The sequence below is a fragment of the Sphaerodactylus townsendi genome, linkage group LG12 (genome assembly GCF_021028975.2).
Source record: "Sphaerodactylus townsendi isolate TG3544 linkage group LG12, MPM_Stown_v2.3, whole genome shotgun sequence".
NCBI lineage: Eukaryota > Metazoa > Chordata > Lepidosauria > Squamata > Sphaerodactylidae > Sphaerodactylus > Sphaerodactylus townsendi.
Window position 1 is genome coordinate 33,294,267 of NC_059436.1, and position 25,971 is coordinate 33,320,237.

The 25,971-nt window shown below is 44.2% G+C and overlaps 4 protein-coding genes across 12 annotated transcripts in view; 2 read left to right on the forward strand and 2 right to left on the reverse strand.

Moving 5' to 3' along the window:
- KANSL3 (KAT8 regulatory NSL complex subunit 3) overlaps positions 1-1,993 on the forward strand; it is a 30,927-nt gene extending 28,934 nt beyond the window's left edge. For 6 of the 9 annotated variants that reach the window (XM_048513400.1, XM_048513402.1, XM_048513396.1 and 3 more), the window contains 2 exons: positions 126-285; positions 1,254-1,993. In XM_048513400.1, coding sequence (XP_048369357.1) covers positions 126-285; positions 1,254-1,825 — 732 coding nt within the window. In that variant the 3' untranslated portion in view covers positions 1,826-1,993. The remainder of the gene's footprint in view (positions 1-125; positions 286-1,253) is intronic. The other 3 variants (XM_048513403.1, XM_048513405.1, XM_048513399.1) reach the window with 3 other exon arrangements.
- Positions 1,994-3,180: 1,187 nt separating this feature from the next.
- On the reverse strand, positions 3,181-6,543 carry UFM1 (ubiquitin fold modifier 1). Its single transcript, XM_048513408.1, has 6 exons — positions 6,478-6,543; positions 6,338-6,394; positions 5,284-5,341; positions 4,925-4,964; positions 4,459-4,491; positions 3,181-4,091 (listed from the first exon to the last, which is right to left on the reverse strand). Coding segments are annotated over exons 1-6 (288 nt in total). The 5' UTR covers positions 6,480-6,543; the 3' UTR covers positions 3,181-3,993.
- Positions 6,544-8,415: 1,872 nt separating this feature from the next.
- On the forward strand, positions 8,416-19,687 carry POLB (DNA polymerase beta). The gene is made up of 14 exons (XM_048513186.1): positions 8,416-8,585; positions 9,221-9,278; positions 9,784-9,850; positions 10,487-10,561; positions 11,566-11,624; positions 12,065-12,114; positions 12,947-12,998; positions 13,741-13,795; positions 13,881-13,953; positions 15,309-15,379; positions 16,656-16,742; positions 17,599-17,663; positions 18,684-18,823; positions 19,349-19,687. Exons 1-14 carry the CDS (start codon positions 8,525-8,527, stop codon positions 19,441-19,443), a joined length of 1,008 nt encoding a protein of 335 aa, XP_048369143.1. The 5' UTR covers positions 8,416-8,524; the 3' UTR covers positions 19,444-19,687.
- Positions 19,688-19,933: 246 nt separating this feature from the next.
- DKK4 (dickkopf WNT signaling pathway inhibitor 4) lies at positions 19,934-24,926 on the reverse strand. The gene is made up of 4 exons (XM_048513187.1): positions 24,298-24,926; positions 23,465-23,615; positions 22,711-22,860; positions 19,934-21,589 (listed from the first exon to the last, which is right to left on the reverse strand). The coding sequence occupies exons 1-4, from the start codon at positions 24,406-24,408 to the stop codon at positions 21,339-21,341; spliced, it is 663 nt and encodes a 220-aa protein (XP_048369144.1). The 5' UTR covers positions 24,409-24,926; the 3' UTR covers positions 19,934-21,338.
- Positions 24,927-25,971: the final 1,045 nt, after the last annotated feature.

Consider the following 25,971-nt stretch of genomic DNA (forward strand, 5'->3'; position numbering starts at 1 on the left):
GACTCTGGTCTGATCCAGCTGGCTTGTTCTTATGTTCTTATGGAAGAGCCTTGTGGACCTCATGCTCCAAAATGTCTTCTGTTCCTGTGTTTTTGCTTCCAGTTTCATGTTTAATTTTTTTCCAGATTCCAGACAGCACAGTTGGAAACTTAACTAGCCCAGCATCCAGCTCCATGCCTCCCACCAAACTGCTGTCTCAGGTGGAACTTGGCAAAGGCCAGGCTGGTGTAGAGATGCCTCCTGCCGACTCAGTGTCTCAACCAATCTCCATCACACTCCCTGTAGGTAAGAGATAGTGTGGAATAGTCCTGCCAAGTCTATGAGATAGAGCTTTGTTCTTATTAAATTGAGTGGATTTGTCTTTCGTCAGACTGCTAGAACCACTGATGTTTGTGTTCACTTATAGCATGCATTGCATTTAGCAATCCGAACAGATTACAATCTGGTCTGTTTCCTGAAGTTATGCTCCTTTATGTTGAACAGATGGAATACCTGTCCTTGGGTGGGGTAGAGAGAGTCTATGTATTGCAGAGACTACTGGGAATACAATGTGTCTGCACAACCCAGAATCATTGGACAGGTTTTTACTTTGTAGAGCTTTTTTGGTTTTTTAAATGCTGTCTCCAGAGCTATGACCCTTTGCTTTTTCTCCCAGGAGTTGTATTACTGAAGGCTTTCAAGGTGGAATCCACTGGTGGTTGTAGGTTTTGCAGGCTGCGTGGCCATGGTCTTGCTCTTAAGGTTTTGTTTGCATCTATGGCTGGCATCTTCAGAGGCCGCCATAGATGTGGGCAAAACGCTAGGAGCAAAAATTACCAGGCTGTGGCCATACAGCTCGGAAAACCCACAACAGCTAGTACAAGAGATGATTAAGGGAATTGGGGGAGGAGTTAACCACCCCAGTATCTGGGGGCAGGAAGGTCATATGCAGTCCCACCATTTATCTTCTCCATTATAGCCCTTTTGCTTTTTCAGTGGTTTCTGGTGTACTGTAGGAAGAGATAGAACTGAAGATGAGAGGTGGGGAACCAGGATATCCTTGTCTGAAAATCATGGTGGCCAGTCACTTGAAAGGCCAACTTTCAGGTTGCAGCAAGGGGTGGAGGAAAAGGCTTGCATTTATTTTGAAAGTCTACAAATAGGGCTGCTGATAAGTGGAAGCCTGAGGCTGCCAGCAGCAAGCTGGCTCACTGGTTTTGTTCGGACTTGGAAGTATTGAGGATTCAACTGAAACCCTTGTCTCTCTTCCTCAGCAGTAACCACCACAAGCCCCATGAAGACTCTGTACGTGATGTCAGATGCCAAACTATCTGCACTCACAAAATCGGTCATGGCAGAGGCTGCTTCTGTCCCAGTAAAGCCCACAGCAATCCAAAGCACTGCTGTTTCCTCCTCTGCTGCCACTGCCACCCCTCTTGGAGCTGTGACTTTTGCCACCTCAACACCGGCCGGTAATTCCAGCCCACCCTGCAGCCTGGTGCATTCCAAAGTAGGACCTGTTTTGCAGACAACATCCAAGACTGTTATACTGACCTCTACACTAACGGCCATGAAGGGTGACCGGGCTGTTGGACAGAGGGGAGAGAAAGTTAATCTGACCAAAGGCCATGCGGTTGGTGCTCTGGAGACCTTGGGCAGGGTGCCATCGGTCATGGATGACAGCAGCACTATTATCCACACCCGGGAGTCTCTTACTAACAGACATTTATTGCCCCAGGGCATGTTGCCTGCTGCACGTGGCACCACACTTATAACATTGGGCAGTAACATGGGCAGCTCCTCCATCATAGCTACTGCTGGACCTGCCCTCAGCCAGAAGCCATAGCAAACTCCATGCTGTGTTACCATTAATTTGATTTTTTTGCCTTTGCTATGGAAAATGAAACTCGGTTGTGGGAACAAGATTACTGTTCCCTAATTTTTGTCCTCTGTATTGGGAGGATGCTTTGTTTTTGTTCATTGGTCACTTTTAATAAACTCTTTTTTTTGTGTACGTAACACTTTTAATTATTTAGTATAACGGAAGCAGCCTAATTTAACACATTGTGTGCTGTCTTTGGGATCCTTCTAACAACTCTTCCTGGAAGAACTTACAGGCAGAGAAGGTGTTGTATTCCCAGCAAGGGAAAGCTAATAAACATTTCACTTACGGGGATTACTGAGGGACAATGGATTGGAGTAGCAGAGCTATTACAGATTGAGATTAGCCCATCAAAAGCCCCACAGCTGGGAATAAGGAGACATCAGCCAAACAAATGTTTCCATATAGTAGGATGGTCAAGGCCCACTGGAGTATTTAACAGTGCTATGCTAAGAAGGTTGACTCAAAATTCTTCAGAGGTTTATTCAGTGAGGCTCACTTCTGGGAAACTGTTTAGGATTACGGTATAAAGGAGACATCACAGCTGATGGCTCAAAGTCAAGGACTGGAGTTTCTTTAACACATTCTCTTGTTCAGGCGCTGCTGGAGTAGAAGTGTGTAACTGAAAACAAGGTGAGCTGGTTAGCGGTACCAGCAGATATGCATCTATTGATAGGACAGGATTGTGCTAATATTGCTTCTCAGAGAGATGAGAGACAACGTAGTTGTACTAGAAACTTAGGGAGGCACAGCAACATAGTTGTACACAGAAACTTAGGGAGCACCTGCACCAAGTGGTGCAGGTGCTCCACTTGGAAGCATGGAGCACTTGCAGGGCAAATCCTGAGCATATGCAGCTGAATGAAAATCCTCTGTAAAGCTTCCAGTCTCCCTGTGAAGAAATTTCCCTGACCTAAATTAATATTCAAACAGTTGGAGAATTTAGAGAAAACATTGTTAACAAAAGAATTCTCATAAACACAAAGACCTTGCAGTAGGGGCAGGTTTGTTGTCACCGTAGTTCATTCGTCCTCGGGGCTACAGAATAGAGAAACTCCATCTGTATTACGTAGGAGCTTAAGATGAGTTTAACAGAAGACTGGCAGAGGTTGTTTTCCTTCCCAGCTCAATCATAATGTGATCAGTGTGGGTGCTAAATGAAAGAATAAGGTTGAATGATACTGAAACCAGTCAGACATTCAGAGGGATTTGGAAAGATACAGTTCGGATATCTCAGTCTGACACCTTCCCATCCCGTTTCAAAAACTTGCCAGCATCAACTGCTCAATTTTTTGCACTGAGTAGCCCAACAAGCTTAATCATGCACAGAAAAATTTATTAGCCATCCAGTGTAAAATGTAGTAATGCATTTCATGGTAAGAAACAGGCAGTCTTGAACCTACAGTATGATATCTTTAATAAATAAGCCAGTGATTTCTAGGGAGAAAAGTCTAGTAGTGCTATAATAATTTTCTTTGGGCTGGAATGTAGAACAGAACTCTTCATAACGGTGCAAGTCCAAAGAATTTAACTGAAAGCTATCAGACACTATAGGGATAGATGCCACAAATGCCAAAGCTCTTGAAATTTCGGTACTTCTATTTTTTCCTACGTATACAATTATGTACTTAATTCAATTAAATATGTTCTTAAATACAGTTATGGACATTCTGATAGCTCAAGATCAAATCCTCCTTCCTGTATTCCCATGCAAATAGGAAAATCATATAATGAGAAGACTTTTCCTGTTCACTTCAGAAACCTTGGCTCAGGGTCGTAGAACAACATCTAAGTGAACAGGAAAGCCGTAGCAAATCACAGAGCTTTTGTATGTGCCCTGGGGCCTCCACAAGGAATCACTGGATTGGAGCAATTATACTCAGATATCAGAAACTGGCTCCCATTTAGAAGTCCTTCCCCACTAGGATGATGATGCAACAATTACAGCTCTCTCTTTCATTAAAACTTTCAGCAGATGAGACACAAGATATCCAGCTTCCAAGGCTGTTCTTCTTAGCAAGCAAACTGCTGCTGCACAATGATTTTGCAGGGAAGTGTAACTGTAAGATACTCTGCATTATGTTAAGGGATGCTAATTTGTCATAGGTGAAGATGCTTACTGATCAAGTCTGCTATTTATATTTTTTCGTCACAAGTCCAGGCCAGCATCTCCCAACACGATCTCTGGGAATGAGCCGTAATTCTGAACCATGCTTCAGGAAAACGTTGCCTAATGAAAAGTAAAAGAAAACTACTTATATTCAGAGTTTTATACTTTTATTTTAACCTAGTCACATTTCCATGACTAGCAGTAGCCTGGGCGGGGATGGGCGGAGTGGCCACTGCCCATTTTAAGTTGTCCAGCAAGACTCAACCCCAATAAAAGATACACAGGAATATCTGTTCTTTGTATTAAGGCCACTCCACACAAAGGTGGAGTGGCCTTCAATAAAAATGATAGGATGAAACAATGAATAGCAGAGATAACAAGCAGAACACAAATAGAAAAAGGTCTGTGGAATATATATTTTTGATAACAGCTTTAAATACTTAGAACATATTAAACTTTTAAAACCAGACTCCAGATTGTTACCTACCAGCTGTCTGTGCAGGGTTTATTCCTATTCCATCTGGAAAAAGAGATAAAAATTATACATAGAAATGAACACAACATTAAGCATACAGTTCAGCGAGTTGCCAAAGACGCCCTTTTAAACAATAATAAGCATGGGGAAAGGGCCGTGTCAGATCATAGGCACTGTCTCAGTTCTACCCATGAGGCTGAAACTGTGATGGAAGGAACACTCTAAGTGGCAAAGAATACACAGTGAAGACCACGCCACACCCAGTTGCCTGTCCAACTTTTCCCACCAGCTATTCCCTTGTACCATTATCGTTCTACTGGTACGGATGCATGAGCAGAGAACTCAACATTTCTTCTGAAATGATGATCTGTCACCTGGGATTGGAGGTGTGGGGGAGATGCTCTTACTTTATGTTGACCACTGATTTTCAGCCTGTTTAGACTTTACTAAGGTATGGCATACACACAAAACAACTCACCATTTGTTATAATGGCACTTGTTGCTGCAGGAACTTTGAACTAAAGGAAGCAGAAGCAGAACATGTTAAAAACAGAATGAGACGTAATAATTCTTTCTCATACACTTATATTAATAGAACTTTGTCACAGATTAGGCAAATTATTATTCTGATTTTATGACTGGCGAATTCCGCTTGAGCCAAAAACAGCGATGTGAAAATGGTGTAAAAGGGTTTAAAACAGTGTAAAAGGGTTTACACCATTTTCACACTTTTCACACCACGGTTTTTGGCCCATGCGGAATCCACTTCTGCTTTGGAGGTTTTAAAACAAATAAATAAAACAGCAGATACACAGACATTGCCAGAAACTCACTCACTTCTTCTGCCGCAAACTTCAAGACAGCAGTGAAAGGTGTATTTTCAGGCACACTTAACCTGCCACATATAGAAAACCACAAAAATTACTTTGATTGGATTAGAACATTTCATAATTAAACATACTGAGGAACAGCAGCACCTGAGAAACCAGGAATGGCTACTGGTCATACTATCCCACATCACCAATCCTCCCAAATTAGCTCTTTCCACAAGTTACGCAAATCCAAGTAGCATACACTTGATTTTCCTTTATATGTGTTGATTCATTCTCATGTTACATACAACACACATACAGCTCAATGTGTAATTTAAATCCCCCATTTATCCAGATACTGGTCCCAGTTTCCTTTGCAAAGTGAACATGTATTGGCTCTTTCTTACAAACATATGTACACATATGCCCATGCATGATATACATTCATTGTAACATGTGAAGAAGGCTACCTTCAAACAGGCAGGACAGGGTAGACCAGCCTTCAAGGCAGAAAACAACCCCTACCTGACATTTTTCAGAACACTAGTTGGGGGGCGGGGATTCTTGTTGCGTTTTTGAAAAATAAATGTTGCTTTAACTCATGATTTTCCAGGGTAAGGCGCCACAGAAGAATGAGAATATTGTATTGTCAAAGGCTTTCACAGCCGGAATCACTGGGGTGCTGTGTGGTTTCCGGGCTGTACGGCTGTGTTCTAGCAGCATTCTCTCCTGACATTTCGCCTGCATCTGTGGCTGGCATCTTCACAGGATCCTCTGAAGATGCCAGCCACAGATGCAGGCGAAACGTAAGGAGAGAATGCTGCTAGAACACGGCCATACAGCCCGGAAACCACACAGCACCCCAATGAGAATATTACTAGGCAGCCTTGCAGAACTGTTGTGAAGCGCTCTGAACACGCAGGCACTCGCAAGCCCCGTTACCCTCAGATTTGCAACCTGCGGCACCCCTTGTCAGTTCCCGCTGGGCCAAAACTACTGGAGGCGACGTGTCACACAAAGATGCGCGTGCGCAGCGATGAGGCTCGCAAACCTCAGAAGGTGGGGAGGGAGAGACTCACACTTTATAAGGCAGCCGCGGGTCTGAGGTGAGCGTGACCTTAAAGGTGACCTTGGCCCTGCGAGAGAAAACGGGAGACAGAAACGAGATTAGGCACAGAAGGGCGAAACAAACCCAGGCAGCGCCGGGCAGCCAACTCACATCCTCTCCGGTCGAGCAGCTCCTACGCGTGCGCGCTAACATTACTTCCGGGACTCTCTAGTCACCCCTTCACGGACAAAGAGGCAAGGACGAGCCCCTTCACTTCAGGATTCCATGCGGAAGACTCTGTAAAGTAGGAGCTGAGGTTCTGAGGATGCTCTTCTTCCGCGTCTCCTGAGTTAGTGGGATGAAGCCTACTCGGTTCCCTCCCGAGTGTGGCCTTGCTCTCGGGTTGCCAGGTCCCCCCCCCACCCCCCGGCCACTGATGGGGGATGGGAGGTAGGGTTGGCAGATCCAGATTTGGAAACTCCTGGAGATTTGGGGATAGAGCCGAGGGAGGACAAGGACCTCATTGGGGTGCAATGCTGGACAGTCCACCTTCCAAAGCATCCATTTTTTCAGGAGACCTGATCTCTGAATCTGGAGAGGAACTGGATTCCAGGAGATCCCAAGGTCCCACGTAGAGGCTGGCATCCCTTCCGTGCCCATGATAAATGTTGGAGTACTTCCCTTGGCTGAAAAGAATTCCTTACAAATTGAAAGTACGGACAATGTGGGAGAGGGCAGGGGAAGGAAAAAGCCTTTGTTTTTTGCTGGGCTAGTTAGGGATGTCAGCCTCCAAGTGGGATCTGGGGAGTACAGAAATCATCTTCAGAATACAGAAATAATTTATCCTGCAAAAATGGATGCTTTGGAGGGTGAACTGAACTGTATGGCATTGCTCCCCAATGATGTCTTTGTCCTCCCCTGGCTCCATCCCCAAATCTCCAGGAGTTCCAAACCTGTATCTGGCAATCCTGTCCCTATGCCACCGCATCTCCCGCCAGTGGCTGGAGGGGACCTGGCAACTCTAGCTATTGGGGTCATGGACCGATGCACCACCTGTATGACTCAGGCAAAGGGGGACCACATGATAGCAGGAGGGGAGCTCCATTTTTGTTCTGCTTGCTAGTGGTCATTGTGTCCTGCCTTTCTTCCCATTCTGGGCAGCTCACCCCCTAATAAAAGTGCACCAAGCTCAAGAAGTGTGAGTTTCCTCTATATATAAAATTATGTTAACCAATAATAGCCAGATTAGTCTCTATCAGCAAAACAAAGAAGGTTCAATCACATTTCAGAGAACAACAAAAGGAGCAGCAGTGGCATAGTGGTTAAGAGCAGGTGTACTCTAATCTGGAGAAAGTGGGTTTGATTCCCCTCTCTGCCGCTTGAGCTGTGGGGGCTTATCTGGAGAATTCAGATTAGCCTGTGCACTCCAACACACAAAAACTGGGTGACCTTGGGCTAGTCACAGTTCTTCTGAGCTCTCAGCCCCACCTACCTCACAGGGTGTTTGGGGGGGGGGAAGGAGTTTGTTAGCCCCTTTGAGTCTCCTTACGGGAGAAAAGGGGGGATATAAATCCAAATCTTCTTCTGTTCTGACTACGCTGGAAAAAATGTGCTAGTCTCTAAGGTGCCACTGGACTCTTATTTCATTAAGTTAAATTAGTAATAAAATTGGGATTTTCACTGCCAGTAGGTGGGGCGATTACCATCAGCATGTGTGCGTGTTGTGCTATCAAGATACTTTTACAGCAACTCTATGATCTAATGTCCTCTGTCACCACCACAGACAGCTGTTAAAGGGGATTAAACAGGCAGGACAGGTTGGATGGGGCTCACCCTAAATCGTCTTAAATCCAAGTTCTGTGGCTCCATGGGCTACACACCCTAACTGGCCAGCAAACCGTGTGGCCACGGGCGTACTTTGGTGAACTGGGTCCTGCCACATGCTCGCAGCCCATCTGACTAATTTACAGGCCGGACGTTGTCCTGTGTGGACGCAATCTTAACGCGGAGTAGGAGCTTCTGCCTCTCCACAACCGCGGAAAGAGTGCAACAGGTAATGCGCCAAGCCGCCTTGGCCCTAAGACTGCGCGTATTGTTTGCAAACACGCTGCCCGGAAGCTGGCCAACCGGAAACGGAAGCCGTTGCTCGATTGCAAGCTCGGACGGCGGCTGCAGCAGCTGGCTTGGCCCCGCCGGTGGCGGCGGCGGCGACGGCGACATGAGCAAGCGGAAGGCGCCGCAGGAGAACCCCAACGAGGGTATCACGGATTTCCTGACTGGTGGGTGTCCTTCGCCAGCCCGGGACCATGTGTGCTTACTCGGAAGCTGAATGATAACGGGCTTTATGTTTTTGGAGACCTGTTGATCCCGTTTCACGCAAGGTTTGGTTCCCAGGATCGTTTTGCCTGGTTGGACTCAGAATTCCGCACAGCATATTTATAACGAGTTGCAGTCGTTATAAACATTCTGTGCAGAATCGCTATCAGTCTGGCTAAGTAGAAAACGCTTTGCAGGAGGGTGCTGAACCCTGGCCCCGCTCTCTGACTCGGTTCCTCTTCACACTTTCTGGCAAAAGCAAACGCAACCCAAACGCCCAAGGTAGAGCCTGAAGTAAGGGGATTCTTCAGTTGTGCCCAAGCGGGGCAGTTCCCTGCGATTCTTTGGCCTTTTTCTCAGAGCAGCATCTGTTCCCTTCCTCCTAGTACTTTACTTGCTCGCTCCACCTGGAACTGGAGGAAGGTGTGTCTTTTTTACAGACTGTCAGAATGGCTTGGGTGTGCAACCATAAACACTTTAGGATCTGCTGGATTTCCATGGAACTTGATTAATGGTGCTTACGTATGCTTGACTCTGCCTAGGTTGTATTGTCCTGATTTGTACAATTGTTCAGAACTAAAAAGAATCCTCTTTTCAGAACTGGCCAACTATGAGAGGAATGTGAATAGAGCCATCCACAAGTACAATGCTTACAGGTAAGGCCTATACGCACTTTAGGATGGGCGATAACTGGGATGTTTGTCAGCGGAAGCCTTCAGAATAACCTTGTGTACTTTATTGAGATGTAGTTTTCATGCTGTGGCATCATGCTAATGTATAGTGGTGTAATGGCTAAGAGCAGATGGACTCTAATCAGGAGAACCGTGTTTAAAAGTAAAAAGATTGGCATGTTGATCAGATATCCTGTAATGCTGAGACAGTTGGGCATGAGTAGGATAATACCCTCTCTCCTGACCCTGTTGAGACTTTCAGGAAATTGCATTTAGGCAGTCAGTTAACTTACTAAAAACTTTGGTGTATACAGCTGGAAAAAAAAAAGCTGTATTTAGTCTCTTGTTATTCCTTCACTGTAATTTATAGTGTTTCTGGAGGATAATTGGGTTTCATTGGATTTGCAGGGTGCATTTTGTATAGATTTCATTCTAAATGTTTACTTTTACGAAGGAGTCTGAAATGCAGAATTTTCTTTGTCTTGTATAGGAAAGCAGCTTCTGTAATATCAAAATATCCAAGCAAGATAAAAAGTGGGGCTGAAGCAAAGAAACTGGTAAGTTCTGCCAAACTGGTAGGAACAGGTTGTTTCTGTCTTTCATGACTCATCCAGAATTGTGAAATTCCTGCTTTTGTGTGTGCTGTTTGACTGAGAGTTCAACTGCAACTTATGAGCCAGTGCGATGTAGTAGCTAGAGGGTCACAATAGGATTTGGGAGCCCCAGGTTCAAATCCCTGCTCTACCAGTCACTCAACCTAACCTACCTCATAGGGTTGTTGTTGAAATGATAAATTGTTGAGAGAGAGAATTAAGTAAGCTGCTGTGGGTCCTCATTGGGGAGAAATGTGGGGCATACACATCTAAATAAACATGGTGAAATACCTGTGTAATGCAATGAGAAAAGTAAGCAGGGGACTTGTCTAGTGTAAGTAATTGACCTTAAGAGCAGTTGTGCTCCTGCAGTACCCCCATTAGTTCCAGTGTCTGAACTCTACAGTGGCTTGTGCCCATCTTGTTATGGTGGTCCATGCTTCTTTTAAAAATTCATTGTATATATCCCTTCTGTTTTGCATACCTTTGGCTAACTGATATAAATCTTTGCTTAATGTCTGAATCCAGTTTTTTGGTCTCCCTAATGTGTGACCATCCTGATGTTTCATTTAACTGTTCCTGTTTCCTCATATTTCTTAGGATGGAGTAGGAGCGAAAATTGCAGAAAAAATTGATGAGTTTTTGTCTACTGGTAAACTACGTAAGCTAGAAAAGGTAAGTGATTGGGGTGCATAGATTTCTTAAAACCCCAAAAGGGGATGCTACCACGGAACTGCTGTGTTGGATTTCTTATGCAGATATGAATTCGGATGCACTGTGAGACCGGGAGTGTCTCGCTTAACTGCTCTGCTAACTCATCACCAGTTTGCTATGGCCCTTCCCTCCTTAGATGGGACCCTTAATTTTGGGGGGGAAGGATCGCGTTTTCATGCGTTCAGAACAGAAACGCCATTGCTCACTTGATTTTTTTATTTTATTTTGTAATAACTTCTCTGCTCGTAGAAGCTTCATTTCCAATAAAGATGTTAATCCTTTAAAGTTCTACAAGACTGTTTTAGTTTGGGCTGCAACAAACTAACACAGCTTCCCCTTAAGAATGTTCTTAGTCTACTGGACGGTGGAGTTACTGCTACAGACTAATGTGGCTACTCATCTGGAACCCCCCTCTAGAATGTATATTGGTTGTCATTTGTTAATAACGATATACAACTCTTCCTATAGCTTGTGCCATTTATAGGTCTGCTTCTTTTAATGATCCATGAAATCTGATTCACATGAAGCTGCCTTATACTGAGTCAGGCTGTTGGTCCATCAGACTATAAGGTTCTCTCCAGAATATTCAGTAGAGATTTCTCACATCACCTACTGCCTGATTCTTCTAACTGGAGATTCCAGGGGTTGGACCCTGCATCTCTTGCATGCCAAGCAACAGTTGCTCAATTTTTTGCCTCAGCGGATGCCCACTTCCACACATCCTCCTTGAGCCCTGCCATTTGGGCTGGTGCTTCTGCCTCTACCATCTTCTCTTGTGCTCCCCCAAGGTGGGGGAAATGTGTCTTTCAGCTCCAGTATATGCCAAAGGCATAGCATAAAACGTTTCTTTCAGACTCTCAAGGAGCTGTATACTCCTTCCCAACATTTTGCCAGTTCTTAAATTATGTGTTTTGTCATTTCCTTATCAAAGATCACCTAATTGTTTCTGTACCTTCTTTCCCTAGATTAGACAAGATGATACAAGCTCTTCTATCAACTTCCTGACCAGAGTTACTGGCATAGGGTAAATGCTGCTAATTTTTGATCTGTGGTTCAAGACTTTTCTTGGGCTTGGAAGGGCATCTCTCAATCTGGCTGACTGCACAGTTTACAGATCATTGATGTTGTCCAGAGCTCTTGTTGGGGAGTTTGAAATCTTTATCTGGGTGATAATATCATGGTTTTTCAGTCATTGCCTCTCTGCTGGTGTTAGCAATTACACTAGAGCCCTTCCCCCTGTATCAACAAAGCATTTCCATTTTCTCTCTCTTATTGTTGTAATCTCTGTATGGTTGTACCCTTGGAAGCATTTAGCTTACTTGGTCCCCATAAATTAATAGTTGCTGTTTATATTTCTTTTGAAATGCCTCCCCCACCTGTTGGAATCCTGCCATACTTGTAACAAAGGTGCTGTTGGAATGAGTTGTTGTGTTAGAGTTTCTAAACTGCCTTGTCTCTCTGCAGTCCTGCTGCTGCCAGGAAGTTTGTTGATGAAGGAATTAAGACTCTAGAAGGTGAGTCTACTTTATGGGCTGTCTTTCTAGGTTGGGGAGAACAAGCTATTTACAAGTACACTTTCCCATTTGTCAGAATAGGATAAGAATACAATCTTTCCTCTTCCATCCTTTCCTGGTATTTCCAGTGTTGGGTAGCTTGGAAATTTAGCACATTTGGCTGCCTATATTTTGTGTGTTTGTGCTGTTCTTTCGCTCCCTTATTATCATTAATCAAAAAGATTAATGATAATAATTCAAGGGGTTAATTGGGTTAGTGAATATCACATTGTGTTAGACTAGCACTAAAGCCCATTTTAAATTAAAATAAAATGGGCTGAAAAAGGGAGGGGAGGGTGCCCTCCCTTCTCTCCCTCCAGGAGAGCAGCCCATATTCTTTGAGGTGGAGGAGGCTCCTGGGTTGGAAGAAGGTGGGGGAGACAAGATGGAATGTAGTGAGTCCTGCACACCCATTGGCTGGACGTTTGTCATCGGACATTCCATTTGTTAGGCAATTATGTATAAGGGTAAATAAATAAACTGGGCCTACATTACTCAGGTTTGCAAGCCCAGTCTTCTTTGTTGGCCACCTGGGAGACCACCAAGGAATATCAGGGTCGCTATGCAGAGGAAAGTGATGGCAAACCATTTCTGTAAGTCTCTTGCCTTGAAAACCCTACAGGATTGCCATAAGTCTGTTGAAACTTGATGGCGCTTTACACACACAATGAGATTATAATTCCCGGTTCATGACTGTGGACAGGCTATTCCCTGTAAAGTCATGCCAAAATATTTCTTCCCCCCACTCAATTTGTGAAGTGCTAGACTGATCACATTACTCTTTTCTTTCTAGATCTCAAGAAGAATGAGCATAAATTAAACCACCATCAACGAATTGGGTTGAAGTAAGACATATGTTTTGTTTCACTAAGTACTTAGTAATGAGCTTTCATAATAAGTTGAGTATTTTACCTCCTCCTGGAGGTAAAAATATCTTCAAAAAGCATTGCTTAGCTGTTCTCTGGTTTCTTGCCAAAGGCAAACTCTCAAAGGAAGTTTGTAAGTTCTAGCTGTATTCACCTCTTGCCACACTGTGAATGAAAACTGAAACGTGAGATTTTATTGCATGTCCAGTTGTGTAGTGCAAGGGATGCATCCTCAATAGCATTGACAGCACTACTGTTGATTCTTTTAATTGTTAATAATAGAAAGTGGTGCTTGTTTGGAAGACAAACTTATGTAATATTTCGCCTTACTCTCTGAACTTGGTCTGAAGAACTGAGCTGTGATTCACTCAAGCTCGTACTCGTACCCTGCTAGAAATTTTGTTAGTCTTTAAGGTGCTACTGGACTCTCGGTCTTTTCTGTTGGTCTAATAATAGATTGATTTAACAAATAGTCACCTCACATGTTGAGTCTATCCAAATCTTACCAAGTTTTGTGCTGTACTTTGTGTGAGCCATTTTAGTAGAGTTTGATGATCCCAGAAAGCCAGAATTGGGACTTTGGTATGCATAGTATGATTTATATTGCTTGTTCCTTGAGAGAGTCAGAATATTTGATTTCAACAGAATCTGCTTACAAATAAATATACTTAGCATCACCATTTTTGTTTTTCTGTAAACTCCATTTGTATTGCACATACAGGTATTTTGAAGATTTTGAGAAAAGAATCCCTAGGGAAGAGATGTTAAAGATGCAGGTAAGCAGAGACATCGCCTTGTGGATGGCAAAAATGCAAGTATCAAAGAAAGAAAAATAAAATGATTTGGGTTTCCCTTTAACAGGAAATCGTGTTGAATGAGGTCAAGAAAGTGGATCCCAAATACATCGCTACAGTTTGCGGCAGTTTCCGCCGAGGTTGGTGGTTCAAATAACATAAACATGTCAGTTTTGTTGGTCTTTTGGGTTGTAAAAATGCTTTTATTTAAAATGTGAGTGTTGGGGTGGACAAAAAATGATATTTTTCGGGTTTATTAGATACAGAAATTTCCAACCTTGCCCCCCTTCAAAAGTCAATACATATCAGCCCTTTTGATTTTTCGGAAAACTTTTGGGTTATTAAACCCAAACCTGAAAAATACACCTGCCTCCATACTCCACATGGATTGAACCTGCACTGCCTGCTTCCTCTGAGACCTAGATGGACTTCAGAGCAGGCGCAGAATTGAACACTTGATCTGGCCAGGCCAAGCCCAGCATTGAACTGCAGGCTGTGCCTCCAAAACCCACAGTTTAAATCTGGACCCAGCCTGGCCGAGCCCAGCATTGAACTGAAGGCTCAGCCTGGCCATGTACACCTGCATATTGTTGGCTCCACACAGCACAGCACAAAGCGTCCCCTCAGTGCTTTCCCTAGGCAAGATCTTCAGCAGATGTGGATTCAACTGGTACAATTGCCAGTGCTGCTGTTATGCCAACACTTAAAAAGACCCAGAGTATTGTTGGTACTGGATTTGTTGGTACTGGAGAGAGATGACAACTCCATTGTTTAAAAAATAGGTCTGGAACAGGGACCAAAGGGAAGGGAGGGAAGCCAAGGCAGCTGAGGGAGGGAGCCACTAGGACAGTGGTGGCGACTCACCTTCAGCCCCTGCCAGCACTGGCCAGATGTGTTATGGACCCCATGGGAATTGTAGTCCATAACATCTGGAGCCCCCTGCCAGCAAGGTTGAGTCGCCAGCTGGCAGGGGCTGATAAGGAGAGTATGAATCCAACATCTGGAGTAAGAGCTACCACCAGCACTCCGTTTCAATTTCAAGCATTACTCCAAGTTCCAAGAGGAAGTGGTGGCATATTAATTCACAGTCACCCTTGGTTCTTTATGTTGAGCAAGGTATAGTTAGGTATTCTGCCTGGTACATGTGTTCATGCTACCTGCTATATGTGTTCTGCTCTGTAAATCTGTGCATTGTTTGTGTTTATTTAAAGTGAATGAGTAGAGGAGGTCAAATGAAGTAATTCACTTCCTACTACATTCTAGCTCCAAGGCAGTTCAAGGACAGGAATAAATGGTTACATGTTCTAATACTAATTGAAGTACACAATTACTGTTTGCAAAATCCAGTGTACTAGCTATGACTTTAAAATCATTGTGAAGCAGAGGACTGTATGCAAGGAAGTTTAAGTTACAGACCTCTCTTATGGTTGATCTTACATTTACATTTATTTATCTCTCCAACATTTATTTTTTCCTACATCTTCTGTTTTCATAGGTGCTGAATCCAGTGGGGATATGGATATCCTCCTGACCCATCCAGACTTCACTTCTGAATCCTCCAAGCAGGTATATACTTGTGATGCAATTCAGTATTGATGCTGCTGAAGCAGGCACAGGTGTGTACGCATTCTAGTTTCAGGGCACTCCTGCTTACCTTCAGCGATACATCAGATGCTTCCAGACCTGGTACTGGGGGCAGGGAATACACTTGAAAGAGGGGGAGGCCTGTTGAGTTTCATACTTGCCTACATTGCCAGGTGGACAAAAAAGAACATGTTTGAATAACTGTTGGTTGCTACTTGTAACATGGCATGGTGACACAGTGGCTTTTATGGTGGCCTCGTGAAACAAGAAATAAACAGTATAAAACTCCTTAAAAGATGAGCTGGAAAGAGAGTAGTGGTGCTATGTGTCTATGCTGTTCAGAGAGCTCTCAGATCTTGCTGAAAATCCCAGGATTATTACTAATTTGATGCGACGTGATAATTCTGTCCCCTCCAAACAATGGTGATCACTTCAGCTCTGGAAAAAATCCAGATTGGCCCAAAGGACTTTTTATTTACTGCAGTTCCACCCACATGTCCCCACTCATGGGGCAATTTTAGTAATTCTGCGGAGCAGGGCAAAATGTGAGGATGGGCTCCCAGAATCACTGTGGGGGACAACCCTTCCATACACAGCTGCTTGCCCTAGACTGCCACCATGTGTACAGAGCACCTTCATTGCCCGAGACAGTGATAGCAGGGGGGCTCCTTGGAAGGGGGAAAGTCATCCAGCCTGACTGCCTGCTTGACCAGTCATGCATGGCCTGTGCTTCTCAAGGCTTCTGCAACAGAATACGCGAGGAAGGCAAAATGCTGCTGTGTGGTGTAGTGGTTAAGAGCTGTTGGATTCTAATCTGGCAAACCGGGTTTGATTCCCCACTCCTCCACCTGAGTGGCAGAGGCATATCTGGTGAACCAGATGTGCTTCCGCATGCTTAAATTCCTGCTGGGTGACCTTGGGCTAGTCACAGTTCTTCAGAACTCTCTCAGCCCCACCTACCTTACAAGGTAAGGAAAGGAGCTTGTAAGCCACCTTGAGTCTCCTTACAAGAGAGAAAGGTGGGGTATAAATCCACTCCTCCTCCCTCTCCTCCTCCTTTCTCATTCTTAAACACAAAAATGCTGGCTTTGCTCCTCAATGTTTCTGTTCGTTGCTGTCCCCAAGTGTCTCCCCTTCCCTGCCCCAAATATTCTGTGTAAGAGGAGAGAACTGTGTCTAGTGCCCTGCAGTTTGAGGCATCTGCATGTTGTCGGGGTCCTTATCTCACTGATTGTGACACACACTGTTGCTTTTCAAGCCAAAGCTTTTGCATCAAGTGGTGGCGCAGCTGGAAAACATCAGTTTCATTACGGATACGCTGTCGAAGGGAGACACCAAATACATGGTGAGGATCTTTCAGTTTTAATTCCATGTCTTGAAAGAAAGCCAAATTGGTGGGGAGGCGGAGCCAGGTAGTGCCAGGCTGTGAAGCCCCAGTCTGGAGCCATGTTTGTTGTCCTCTTCCTATTTGGATGGTGCTTTATGACCTCAGGGAATGTCTGTAGCAAAGTCCAGACTTGCCGTCCTGCATAGCTCACTTTTTGTTAAATGCTGGTAAGCCTGTAACTTTGTGTATCAAAGTGAAGGGAAGCTCTTTTCATGTTTGACCCCAGAAGAAAGTGCATTCCCTTGAAACGATCCCACAGGAATCAGCTGTTGGAGCTTGTACGGAAGAGCTTTTTAGCCAGAGGAAAGCCTAGGTTTTATATTTCAGCAGTGTTCTTTGTCCGGATGCAGATGCTAAGTCTCCCTTTGATGTGGGTTTTGCCACAAGCTACAGATTGAAGGGTTATTGGAAGAGATGCCTTCAAGTACTGTCTGTATGGCTGTTGAGTTCTAGCTCCACCTTGAATAGGTCTGTACAGTCCTTCGATGCCTTGTTCTTACTGTGCATATAAAACAGTTGTGTTGGGATTCAAACCCACCCCAATCTGGCACCAGAACAATGTAAATTCCATAGTCAGAATTAAAAGAATACAATCTTGCTGCCTTTGTGAAAACCTCATTTAACTGGCATGTTGTTTTGAGGCCATTAGTTGCTAGTGTAATTTTGGGACTGGCTTAGGACTGGCTCTAACTTTTCATAGGAAGTGTTACCCCTTTTTGCTGGATTTGGAGCTCCTTGGAGCATGCTCATGCTGGGGTGGGTGGGTGGGGATGCTTGCTACTGTTGCTGTCATCATTTCTGTTTTTACTTCCAGGGAGTGTGTCGACTTCCAAGCAAAGATGAAGAGGCCAATATCTCTTTCAGGAGACTTGATATCAGGTAAATCTGAAGCAGAATGTGGCCGTGTTGGTGCTTTTCCTTCCAGTGCTGAATTGGTTGGCAGTGACACAGTCCTTGCTTATCAGTTTCCCAGGTGAAATTACAGGGTGAGAAAACAGGTGATGACAAAGGCTTGTGAATCTCCACAGAGAAGGCAACAATCAGAATATTTCATGAGGATACTCTGTCATATTTTTGGTAGCAATTTAGGGGTAGCAGTTATGGCCAGAAGTGAGAAGAAGAGTTGGTTTTTGTACCCTGCTTTTATTTGCCTTTAAAGAGTTCAAAAGCATCTGACAATCACGTTCCCTTCCCCTCCCCACAGCAGACACCTTGTGAGGTAGGTGGGGCTGAGAGAGTTCTGAGGGAATAGTGACTGGCCCAAAGTCACTCAGCCAGCTTCTTATGGAGAAGTGGGGAATCAAACCCAGTTCTTCAGATTAGAGTCTGCTGCTTTTAACCCCCACACCGTGCTGACTGAGAAAGAAAGACTATCAGTTGTGGGCAGAGCAGCTGCTCTCTGTCTCGTCATAGGAAACCGGGTGCAGGTAAAGAGTGGGCCACCTTATATCCCTCCATCCTTCCCCAGCAGTGTTTCTTGTATCCTTTCTGTCTCTCTACAGTGGTTGCTGACATAGTAAATTTGGTTACCGCCATTTCTTGTGCTGTGTGTGTATGAATGCAAGCTATGTCTACTTAAGTTTTTTCCTGATTTTGCACGTAAATGTGAATTACGAAATAGAACATGAAAGCAAAACAATGAAACATCAATATAAGGGCATATGTCAGTAGCGTAAAACCCAGAATTAAAGTGACCCAACTCCCCCTTCCCCACAAAAACCAGCATCATGATTTACAAAAAACTACAACCACATTTCTAAGAGTGAGATGGTTTAAGTTGTAACACTGGCAGCTACAATGGATAGTAACTGATTTCCTTAAAGAGTAGCTTGACTGGCAAGATTCTGCCTGTCCCTCATCATCATAAACTGAATCTGGTCTCTCTCGGTTACACTATAGGTTGATTCCTAAGGATCAGTATTACTGTGGAGTCCTGTACTTCACTGGAAGTGACATATTTAATAAGAACATGCGGGCCCATGCACTGGAAATGGGCTTCACCCTCAATGAATACACAATCCGGCCCTTGGGAGTTACAGGTGAGTACTCTTCCCTATTCCTGACACTGATTTTGGCAGAGTTGGAGGGGGCAGAGGCTTCCTGCCTGGCTGCAGCTGTGTTACAAACTAGGCAATCTGGTTTGTCTGTAACACTCCTGGGGAAAAGAAGCATAAAATCCTAGCGCTCATGTTTCCAGAGAGCAAGTGAAGCCCATGCTAAATAAAGGTGGACTAGGGATTAGTTTAATGCTTTCGGTGTGTAGAAGAATTGAGCTTTCAGTTTTTATCTGCTATTGCTTGACAGTATCCTGACCAACACTATTCTCTTCATGTGGTCCTTTGAAGTGTATTACTCTAATGTGACTTGTTCCATCTGATGGCATGTGGCATGTATATCTTCCAGAATGCAATTTATTTCGATATGAAATGTCATTTGCATAACCTGCTCACAGTTTTGGCTGCAGAATTGAGTGTGTGCATGTGATTTGCTGGCTTGTGTTAGTATCTGCAGAAAGAGGAACAAAGCCTTTTGTGACTTGATTTTTGTGTGTGTTGTGTTTCCAGGGGTTGCTGGAGAGCCACTCCCAGTGGACAGTGAAAAGGACATCTTTGATTACATCCAGTGGAAATACCGAGAGCCGAAGGATAGGAGTGAATAGGTCCGCCTAGGGTCACGGCTCCTTCCTTGGGCCGAGGCCTCAACAGCTGAGCTCAGGAGCATATTTGTTGCTTGATGCTCTTTCAGAAGATGCCCAAGCGTGACTGTTTTTAAACATTTTCTTTGGCTTCCATGTAAAAAGTGTGCTGTAAGTAAATTGCCAGCTGTGATGGAATGGTGTTACATTGATTTTCCTTTTTCGTCACAATACCCCCTTTCCAAAATAAATTGTCACTGAATCCAAAGCCGTGCAGCAGGAATGTGTGTGTGCCTTCCACAGTAGATGGCTGCTTATTTGTGTGGGATGCAGAGTATGCTTTCTGCCTTTCAGCTACACTTGCTCAGGGCTTCAGGGCAGGGTTCACTAGGACAGAGGCTGTCTGCCTCTTTTCAAAAGGGCAATTTATCAGCTGGAACCTAGAAAAACTCCTGTTTTATTCTGTAATTTTAAACAAAACTTGGGAACCCTGCAGCTGAGGATAAGTTTAACTTCTGAATGCATCAGCTTTTTAAAAAATCAAAGCAAGAAATAAGTAAGCATCTTGTTTCCACTTTGCCTGCTTTTATCCTGCTGGGGAAGCACCATTTATTTAACATGCCGTCTGGAATCAAAGTAGGATGCAGTATTTCTATTACAGGATAATTCTTTGCAACTTTCTTGGGAAGGAACGAAAAGAATTATTCCAACGTTTTAAGAGGTCTTTCAACAATGCTTACATAGATGCTCTTTGTAACTCACATGTACATGATGCTTGATTTTGGAAAGCACCCAGCCGTGGAGGTACAGAAAGTCAACCAATGTGGTTCGTACTGTGCGTGGTATTTAGGCAGACAATGTGGTAAGAAAATAGCCTTTTGTATCTTAAAGAAATGTGAAGCCATCCAAGATTTTATTGCCAGCAGCAGCCTTAATTAGCAGCTCAACCTCAAACTGTATAATTGGAGTAGCTGGCAAGGGGGTGAGTCTAAGGAGCTGCAGCCCAGTTGTGTGACTCAGAATTTAAGTGCAGACAAGGGTGTGTTTACTGGCTGGATAGCAGATGGCAGTTCAAAGGTAAAGATGGGAACTGATACATGAAATAGAGGTTATATTATTTCTTCTGGCACCAGAACTTGCTGGATTCATTTATTTTTAACCACAGCGATCTGATGCGTGGAATGAACTTCATAGCCCTTATGTGAAGTTTCTCTCAAACTGAGGGCTGGGAAGATCAAACGTAATCCTACAAAACTTGACATTAGTGGTGAGTCCTGCACACCCTTTACACAGAGGAGCTAAAAAGTATTTCAGCTTGGTGTGTAATGTCGGTCCAGTTTGATGTGGAAGGCAAGATGTTCTGGATCATGTCTGCTGTCCTACTTGTGTATATGATACTTGGTGCCATCATGAAAAGGACCAGTTATGGAGGCCATTTTTCAGGCATTATGGCTTTGCAGCTGTAATACATAGCTGGGCAAAAGCAGAAGTGTTAAGGGAGGTAGTCAAGGCATGAATGACCTTCCTAGAGGCCTCCTGGTGGAGCCAAAACATTGGCTGTCTCCAGCTATTTTGGTCAGCTTCAGCAAGATGGAATGGCCATTTTCTAACACGTGCTGTCTCTAATGACTCTGCTCTTAAAATCCTTTTAGTTAATACATGTTATTTATCATCTCATTAAGCACAGCACATTTGAAAGTCATGAGACAGGGAAAAGATACTTCATGCTATACCAGAGCAAAAACCAGACTGAACATATTTGGCTGCCCTACAAGTAAAGCATTCAACAGCACTAGAGGTTACACAATTATACAGTAGGAATTAGAATGTGTTCACTTCTTGTGTGGTAGATCTCTCTTACGGCTGAATTTTTGGACTGCATTCCAAGAGCTGGGAAAACCTCAATACAACTGCAGCCATCAGTTTCTCACACACTCTCTCAAGCGTGAACTTTGCGTCATCCTGCTGCGTGACGGTTGACATGATAAGCCCGGTCCGCAGTCGCAACGCTGGAAAATCTCTGGTCCTTGAGCTCCATCTTTCTGCCCCCGCTTCGAGCATGCCTGTCCTTCTGTGAGAACGGGCTTGCAGATTTTAGTCCAGTAGTGACGAGCGCAGCAGAGTCCCGGAGAGCAATCAGATGTGCGGAGACAGCTTTCTCCCTCTTGAGCTGTGAGGAGGGATATAAAATGAAATCTGCCTGTCAGAGTTTCAGGCTTTGCCCTCTGCCCTTCTTTCCTTGTGAGGCCACAGGATCAGTGTGAGCAGTTGGCATCGTCCTGAGACCTCTGCCCTCGTAAGGGGCCCACGAACACCATTGACATTCCCTGGTGGCTACTGCTCCTGTGGTGCAGTCACTTGAGAGAATTCTGAATACATTTCACTGACAGCTTTGCAAGATGTCTAAAGTAGAACCGATTCGTTTAAAGAGAATGGGGATATAGTAAAACAATCATGCAGGAGGGTGTTTTCTATAAAGGTAAAAGTGTCATTTAATCGCCTGAGAGAACTTTAGGCAGTTTTCTCTAGACCAGTGATGGCGAACCTATGGCACGGGTGCCAGAGGTGGCACTCGGAGCCCTCTCTGTGGGCACGCGGACACAGAGTTCGTCATGTGGGGGTCGGAAAATCACACACACCCCACACACACATCTAGGCTGGCCTGGGCCACTGAGCACAACGGGCCTGGTGCCTGTGCTCCAGGTGGCTGCTGCCCGAGGGGGGGGCGCGCAGAGGAGGCAGAGATGCTAGAGAGGCACAGAGCCGTGTGCACGGGACTTGCTGGAGGCTAGAGCAGGCTGGCCCCTGCTCAAGGGGGTGGGATGGAGGATAAGGGGGCCAACCAGTTTTTCTAAACTAAAACTTCAGCATTCAGATTAAATTGCTGGGTTGGCACTTTGAGATAAATAAGTGGGGTTTGGGTTGCAATTTGGGCACTCGGTCTCAAAAAGGTTCGCCATCACTGCTCTAGACCACCCCACTTTATACTGCATTGATTATTAGAAGTTTATTCTTACGTCATTCTTAATTGCCTGGTCCAGTTTTATTTACATTCTACTTGTATTAAATACTTTAAATCTCCCTTGGATTCACAACATGTTGCAAGGTCTCATGTCCACCAGCTACGTTTAAGAATTTGCCCACGCCTACAATTCTGTACATAAAAACTTGAATGTAAGCCTGACACTTTTATCTGAAATTCGGCAATTTTTCCCTTTTGCTGATAAGTGAACATAGTACTTTCTGCTTTTAAACAAAATCTGTGCTGTCCATCTGATCACATAATCTTACCTGCATCATTTGAAGTTTTGGTATTTTCTTTCTTCTGGGTGTTGCGCTCTTGAACAGGATGGTGGGGTATGCCTTTGGAAACTGAGCCAACCTGTTCAGTGTGCTTCTTTTCATCAACCCGTGTCATCTTTTCAATCTGGGTGCACACATCTGGCATGGAAGAGGAGAGCAGTGAGTGTCTGAAACTCTCTTATGTCATCACTGCTTTGGTCCCTCTATCCAGCATTTTCTGCAACAGACAGCTGCATTCCAAGGAAAATTACGAAGATCTTTCCCTGCTCTGCTATCTGAGGCCCTTTAACTGGAGACATTACGGGGTCTTATGCATGTGGTTGATTAAATCAAATGTTCAAAAGGCATTCCCTGTGCATATTCCTATTCACTGTTATCTTTTTCCAATGATGTGTAAAGGTCTAGGGGTGGGATATGTTGTTGCTAATGCTGGAATCTTGTAGAATGGCTTGTTGATGTCAGAATTATTAATTTTTTTTCTCTGCATAGCCCCATCAAACACTAGAATATCCAATAGTTGGTAGGCTAAAGAGCAGGTTGCAGCTACTCTTGAAGGAACATTCTAACTTCAGGGACTATTTGGTTCTGCAGGTACTTCTCCTGTATGGTTAAGGCTTTCTGTGAGTGCTTATGTTTATTTTCCAGGTGGTACAACAGGAAAGGATCCTCTCTGTATTGGCTATTTCCACTCTTTTCTTGCTTAGGCTGGTGACCAATCCCTTGGGCTACCAAAACTGCTTACCATTTATGCAGAGTGTCCCTGGACAGCACATAGCGTTGCGTTGGCATCTCCGCCGTAGTCTATGGCAAGGAGAACAGTAGGGTAGCTCTTCCCAGGGCTTGTGGCAGAACTTCCCAGCATGGCAGTCCTTGTCTGTCAAGCACTGAGCACTCTACGGGAAATAAAACCCACCCAATTTTAGGAGAAAACAGCCTACATAGAAAGGAGGAGCAGTGAGTCCTAGCTGATTTTTTGAAGGAATTTTAAGAAGGCAATCCTGATGGAAAACATCTTAATGGAAACAGTGACAAGGAGAGGTGGGCCGCTTCAAGGAAAAGTTGGGCAGCTCTGTAAGAGGTGCTTTGGATAAAAGGTCTTCTGGCTTAGGATTTGTGGGCAGAGAAAGCACTGTTTGCTCTTTGATTTGGCACAGTCAAATTGTAATGATTAACCCTTACGATAGTCCCAGCTTTTGTCCTTTTTTACTATAGTTTAACTGCCAATCACAAGAGTTTTGATCTGTAAAAAATGAATCCCTCTCTCCTTTTTGTACCTGAAACTGAGGAGGAGTTATTACACCCATAGCAGTCCCCAGCTAAGGAACACAGGCTGGGGTTGACTGTGCTCCTTAAGTTTGGGCCCAAACCTCCATGCTGGTCTGCTGCTTTCTCCAAGGTGCTGCCAGCATATTTACTCAGAAGTCAATCTCATAGAACTCAGTTGGATGTTCTTCTAGGTAGGCATGCATAGGGACTGTCTGCAAAAAATGAACCCTGAGGTCTGCAATTTTTTTAAACCTACAGTTAGCCTCCAAAAATAATTCAAGCAAACCCTCCTCCTTTTCCTGTGCTTACCTTCTTGGATGTGGTTACTTCAGCTGAGCCCCTGATGGTGTTGAAGTCCAGGACCATGGCAGCCAAAGAGGAGCAGAAACACGTGATCCCCAGTAAGAGAGCAGCTTCCATTCTTTCAACAGTCTGATTTTCTTGTGTTCTCTGGAAAATGGCAACTCTTATCTGTTTCCTTGGCTAAAATGTCACAAAGCAACACACACTTTCCCGCAAAAAATATCTCAAACTTTTGGATTGTTCCTTATGAGAATAAGCTCCCAATGACATTTCACCCTAGTAAAACAGGCTCCTGTGAGCATCCCACTTTCCCAGCCTTATTTATAAGATCAGTTCTTCACTTTTCCTTCCACCCTGGACCCCACAGGCTCTCCACCTCCCTTTGATCACTGTTTCAAAACCACCACTCAATAGCCATCGGCCCTTTTCTCTCTCCAGCAATTTCCTAATTGCAGCATATCAAAGTCAGTTCAAAGAGCCAGAAAAAAAAAAGACGGATGTAGGTATCAAAGCCCCCTGTGTATAATCACCTGTATTTCCTGCTCTCCCAGTAATCCCTTTGCAGAAGTGGTTTTGTTCTGGGATCTGTTTTCACAACTCAAGGGTGATTCACTGGGGCACGCTACCATATCCTGATTAATTAGCTGGGTTAGGGTGAGGATATAAAAACATAACTAAGTGTTTTGTGGTCGCTCCAAGCAAGCTGCCCTAGCAACACCTGCTTGAGCCATGAAGTTTCTAAATGGAAGACAGTTTTCCTTCATTACAACACAATGATAGTTATTTAAGAATTGAGAATCTGCATCCTGCAGCACTCTGGCCAGGTACATCACGGAGATTTGCTAATTTCACTAATTAAAGTTGATCTTTTGATTTGGGGCTGGCTTTCAGGGTTAGCTAAGGGTTTCAGAACTGTTCACCTAGTCCTGTTGAACCCTGAAGAATGTTACTGTTATGCTGGGAAGGTCTGGGTGTGTCTTATTGAACAGTTCAGTCCAAGCTAAATTTGCTGGTGAAAGAAAGGACTTCAGTAAGCAGAACAGACCGTTCTTGCCTTTCCTCTCCCATATTCAGCATGTTCATCTCAAAATGCACGAATCCAGATGGCCAGGTCAGCTGTATCAAGGTAAGGAGCCATCTTAGGAGCTAGGCTGAGTTGGTAGAAAGTTGTTTGTTTGGGGTTTTTTTGCAGATGCATTAACTTGTTTCTCCAGTTATAAATCTGGATCCAGGCTTTTAACTGAGTCAGCTAAGTCAGTTGAACTTCATCAGAAGTGATGAGGATAACTTTCTTCAACTCCTCCTCCTTCCCAACCAGAATTACCTCTGTCTTTTCAGGGTTTAGTTTAAATTTGTTCACTTTTAGCCAGTTAGCCTCTGCCGCTAGACAGCAATTCAGGACCTCTACATCCCCAGGAGATTTGAGTAAGGATATATACAGCTGGGTATCATCAATGTATTGATGACAACCAATTCCAAAGCTACCAATGATTTGTCCTAAGGACTTCACCCAGATATTGAATAGAATTGCACCCCAGAGAACTCTCAAGATAGGTCCCACACCAATGACAACTGATTTCCAACAGCAACCTTTTGAGTCAGATCCACAAGGAGTGATTTGATCCAGTTCAACACACCTAATGATACCTACTTCTGTCTCCAGACTCCTCAACAAGATGG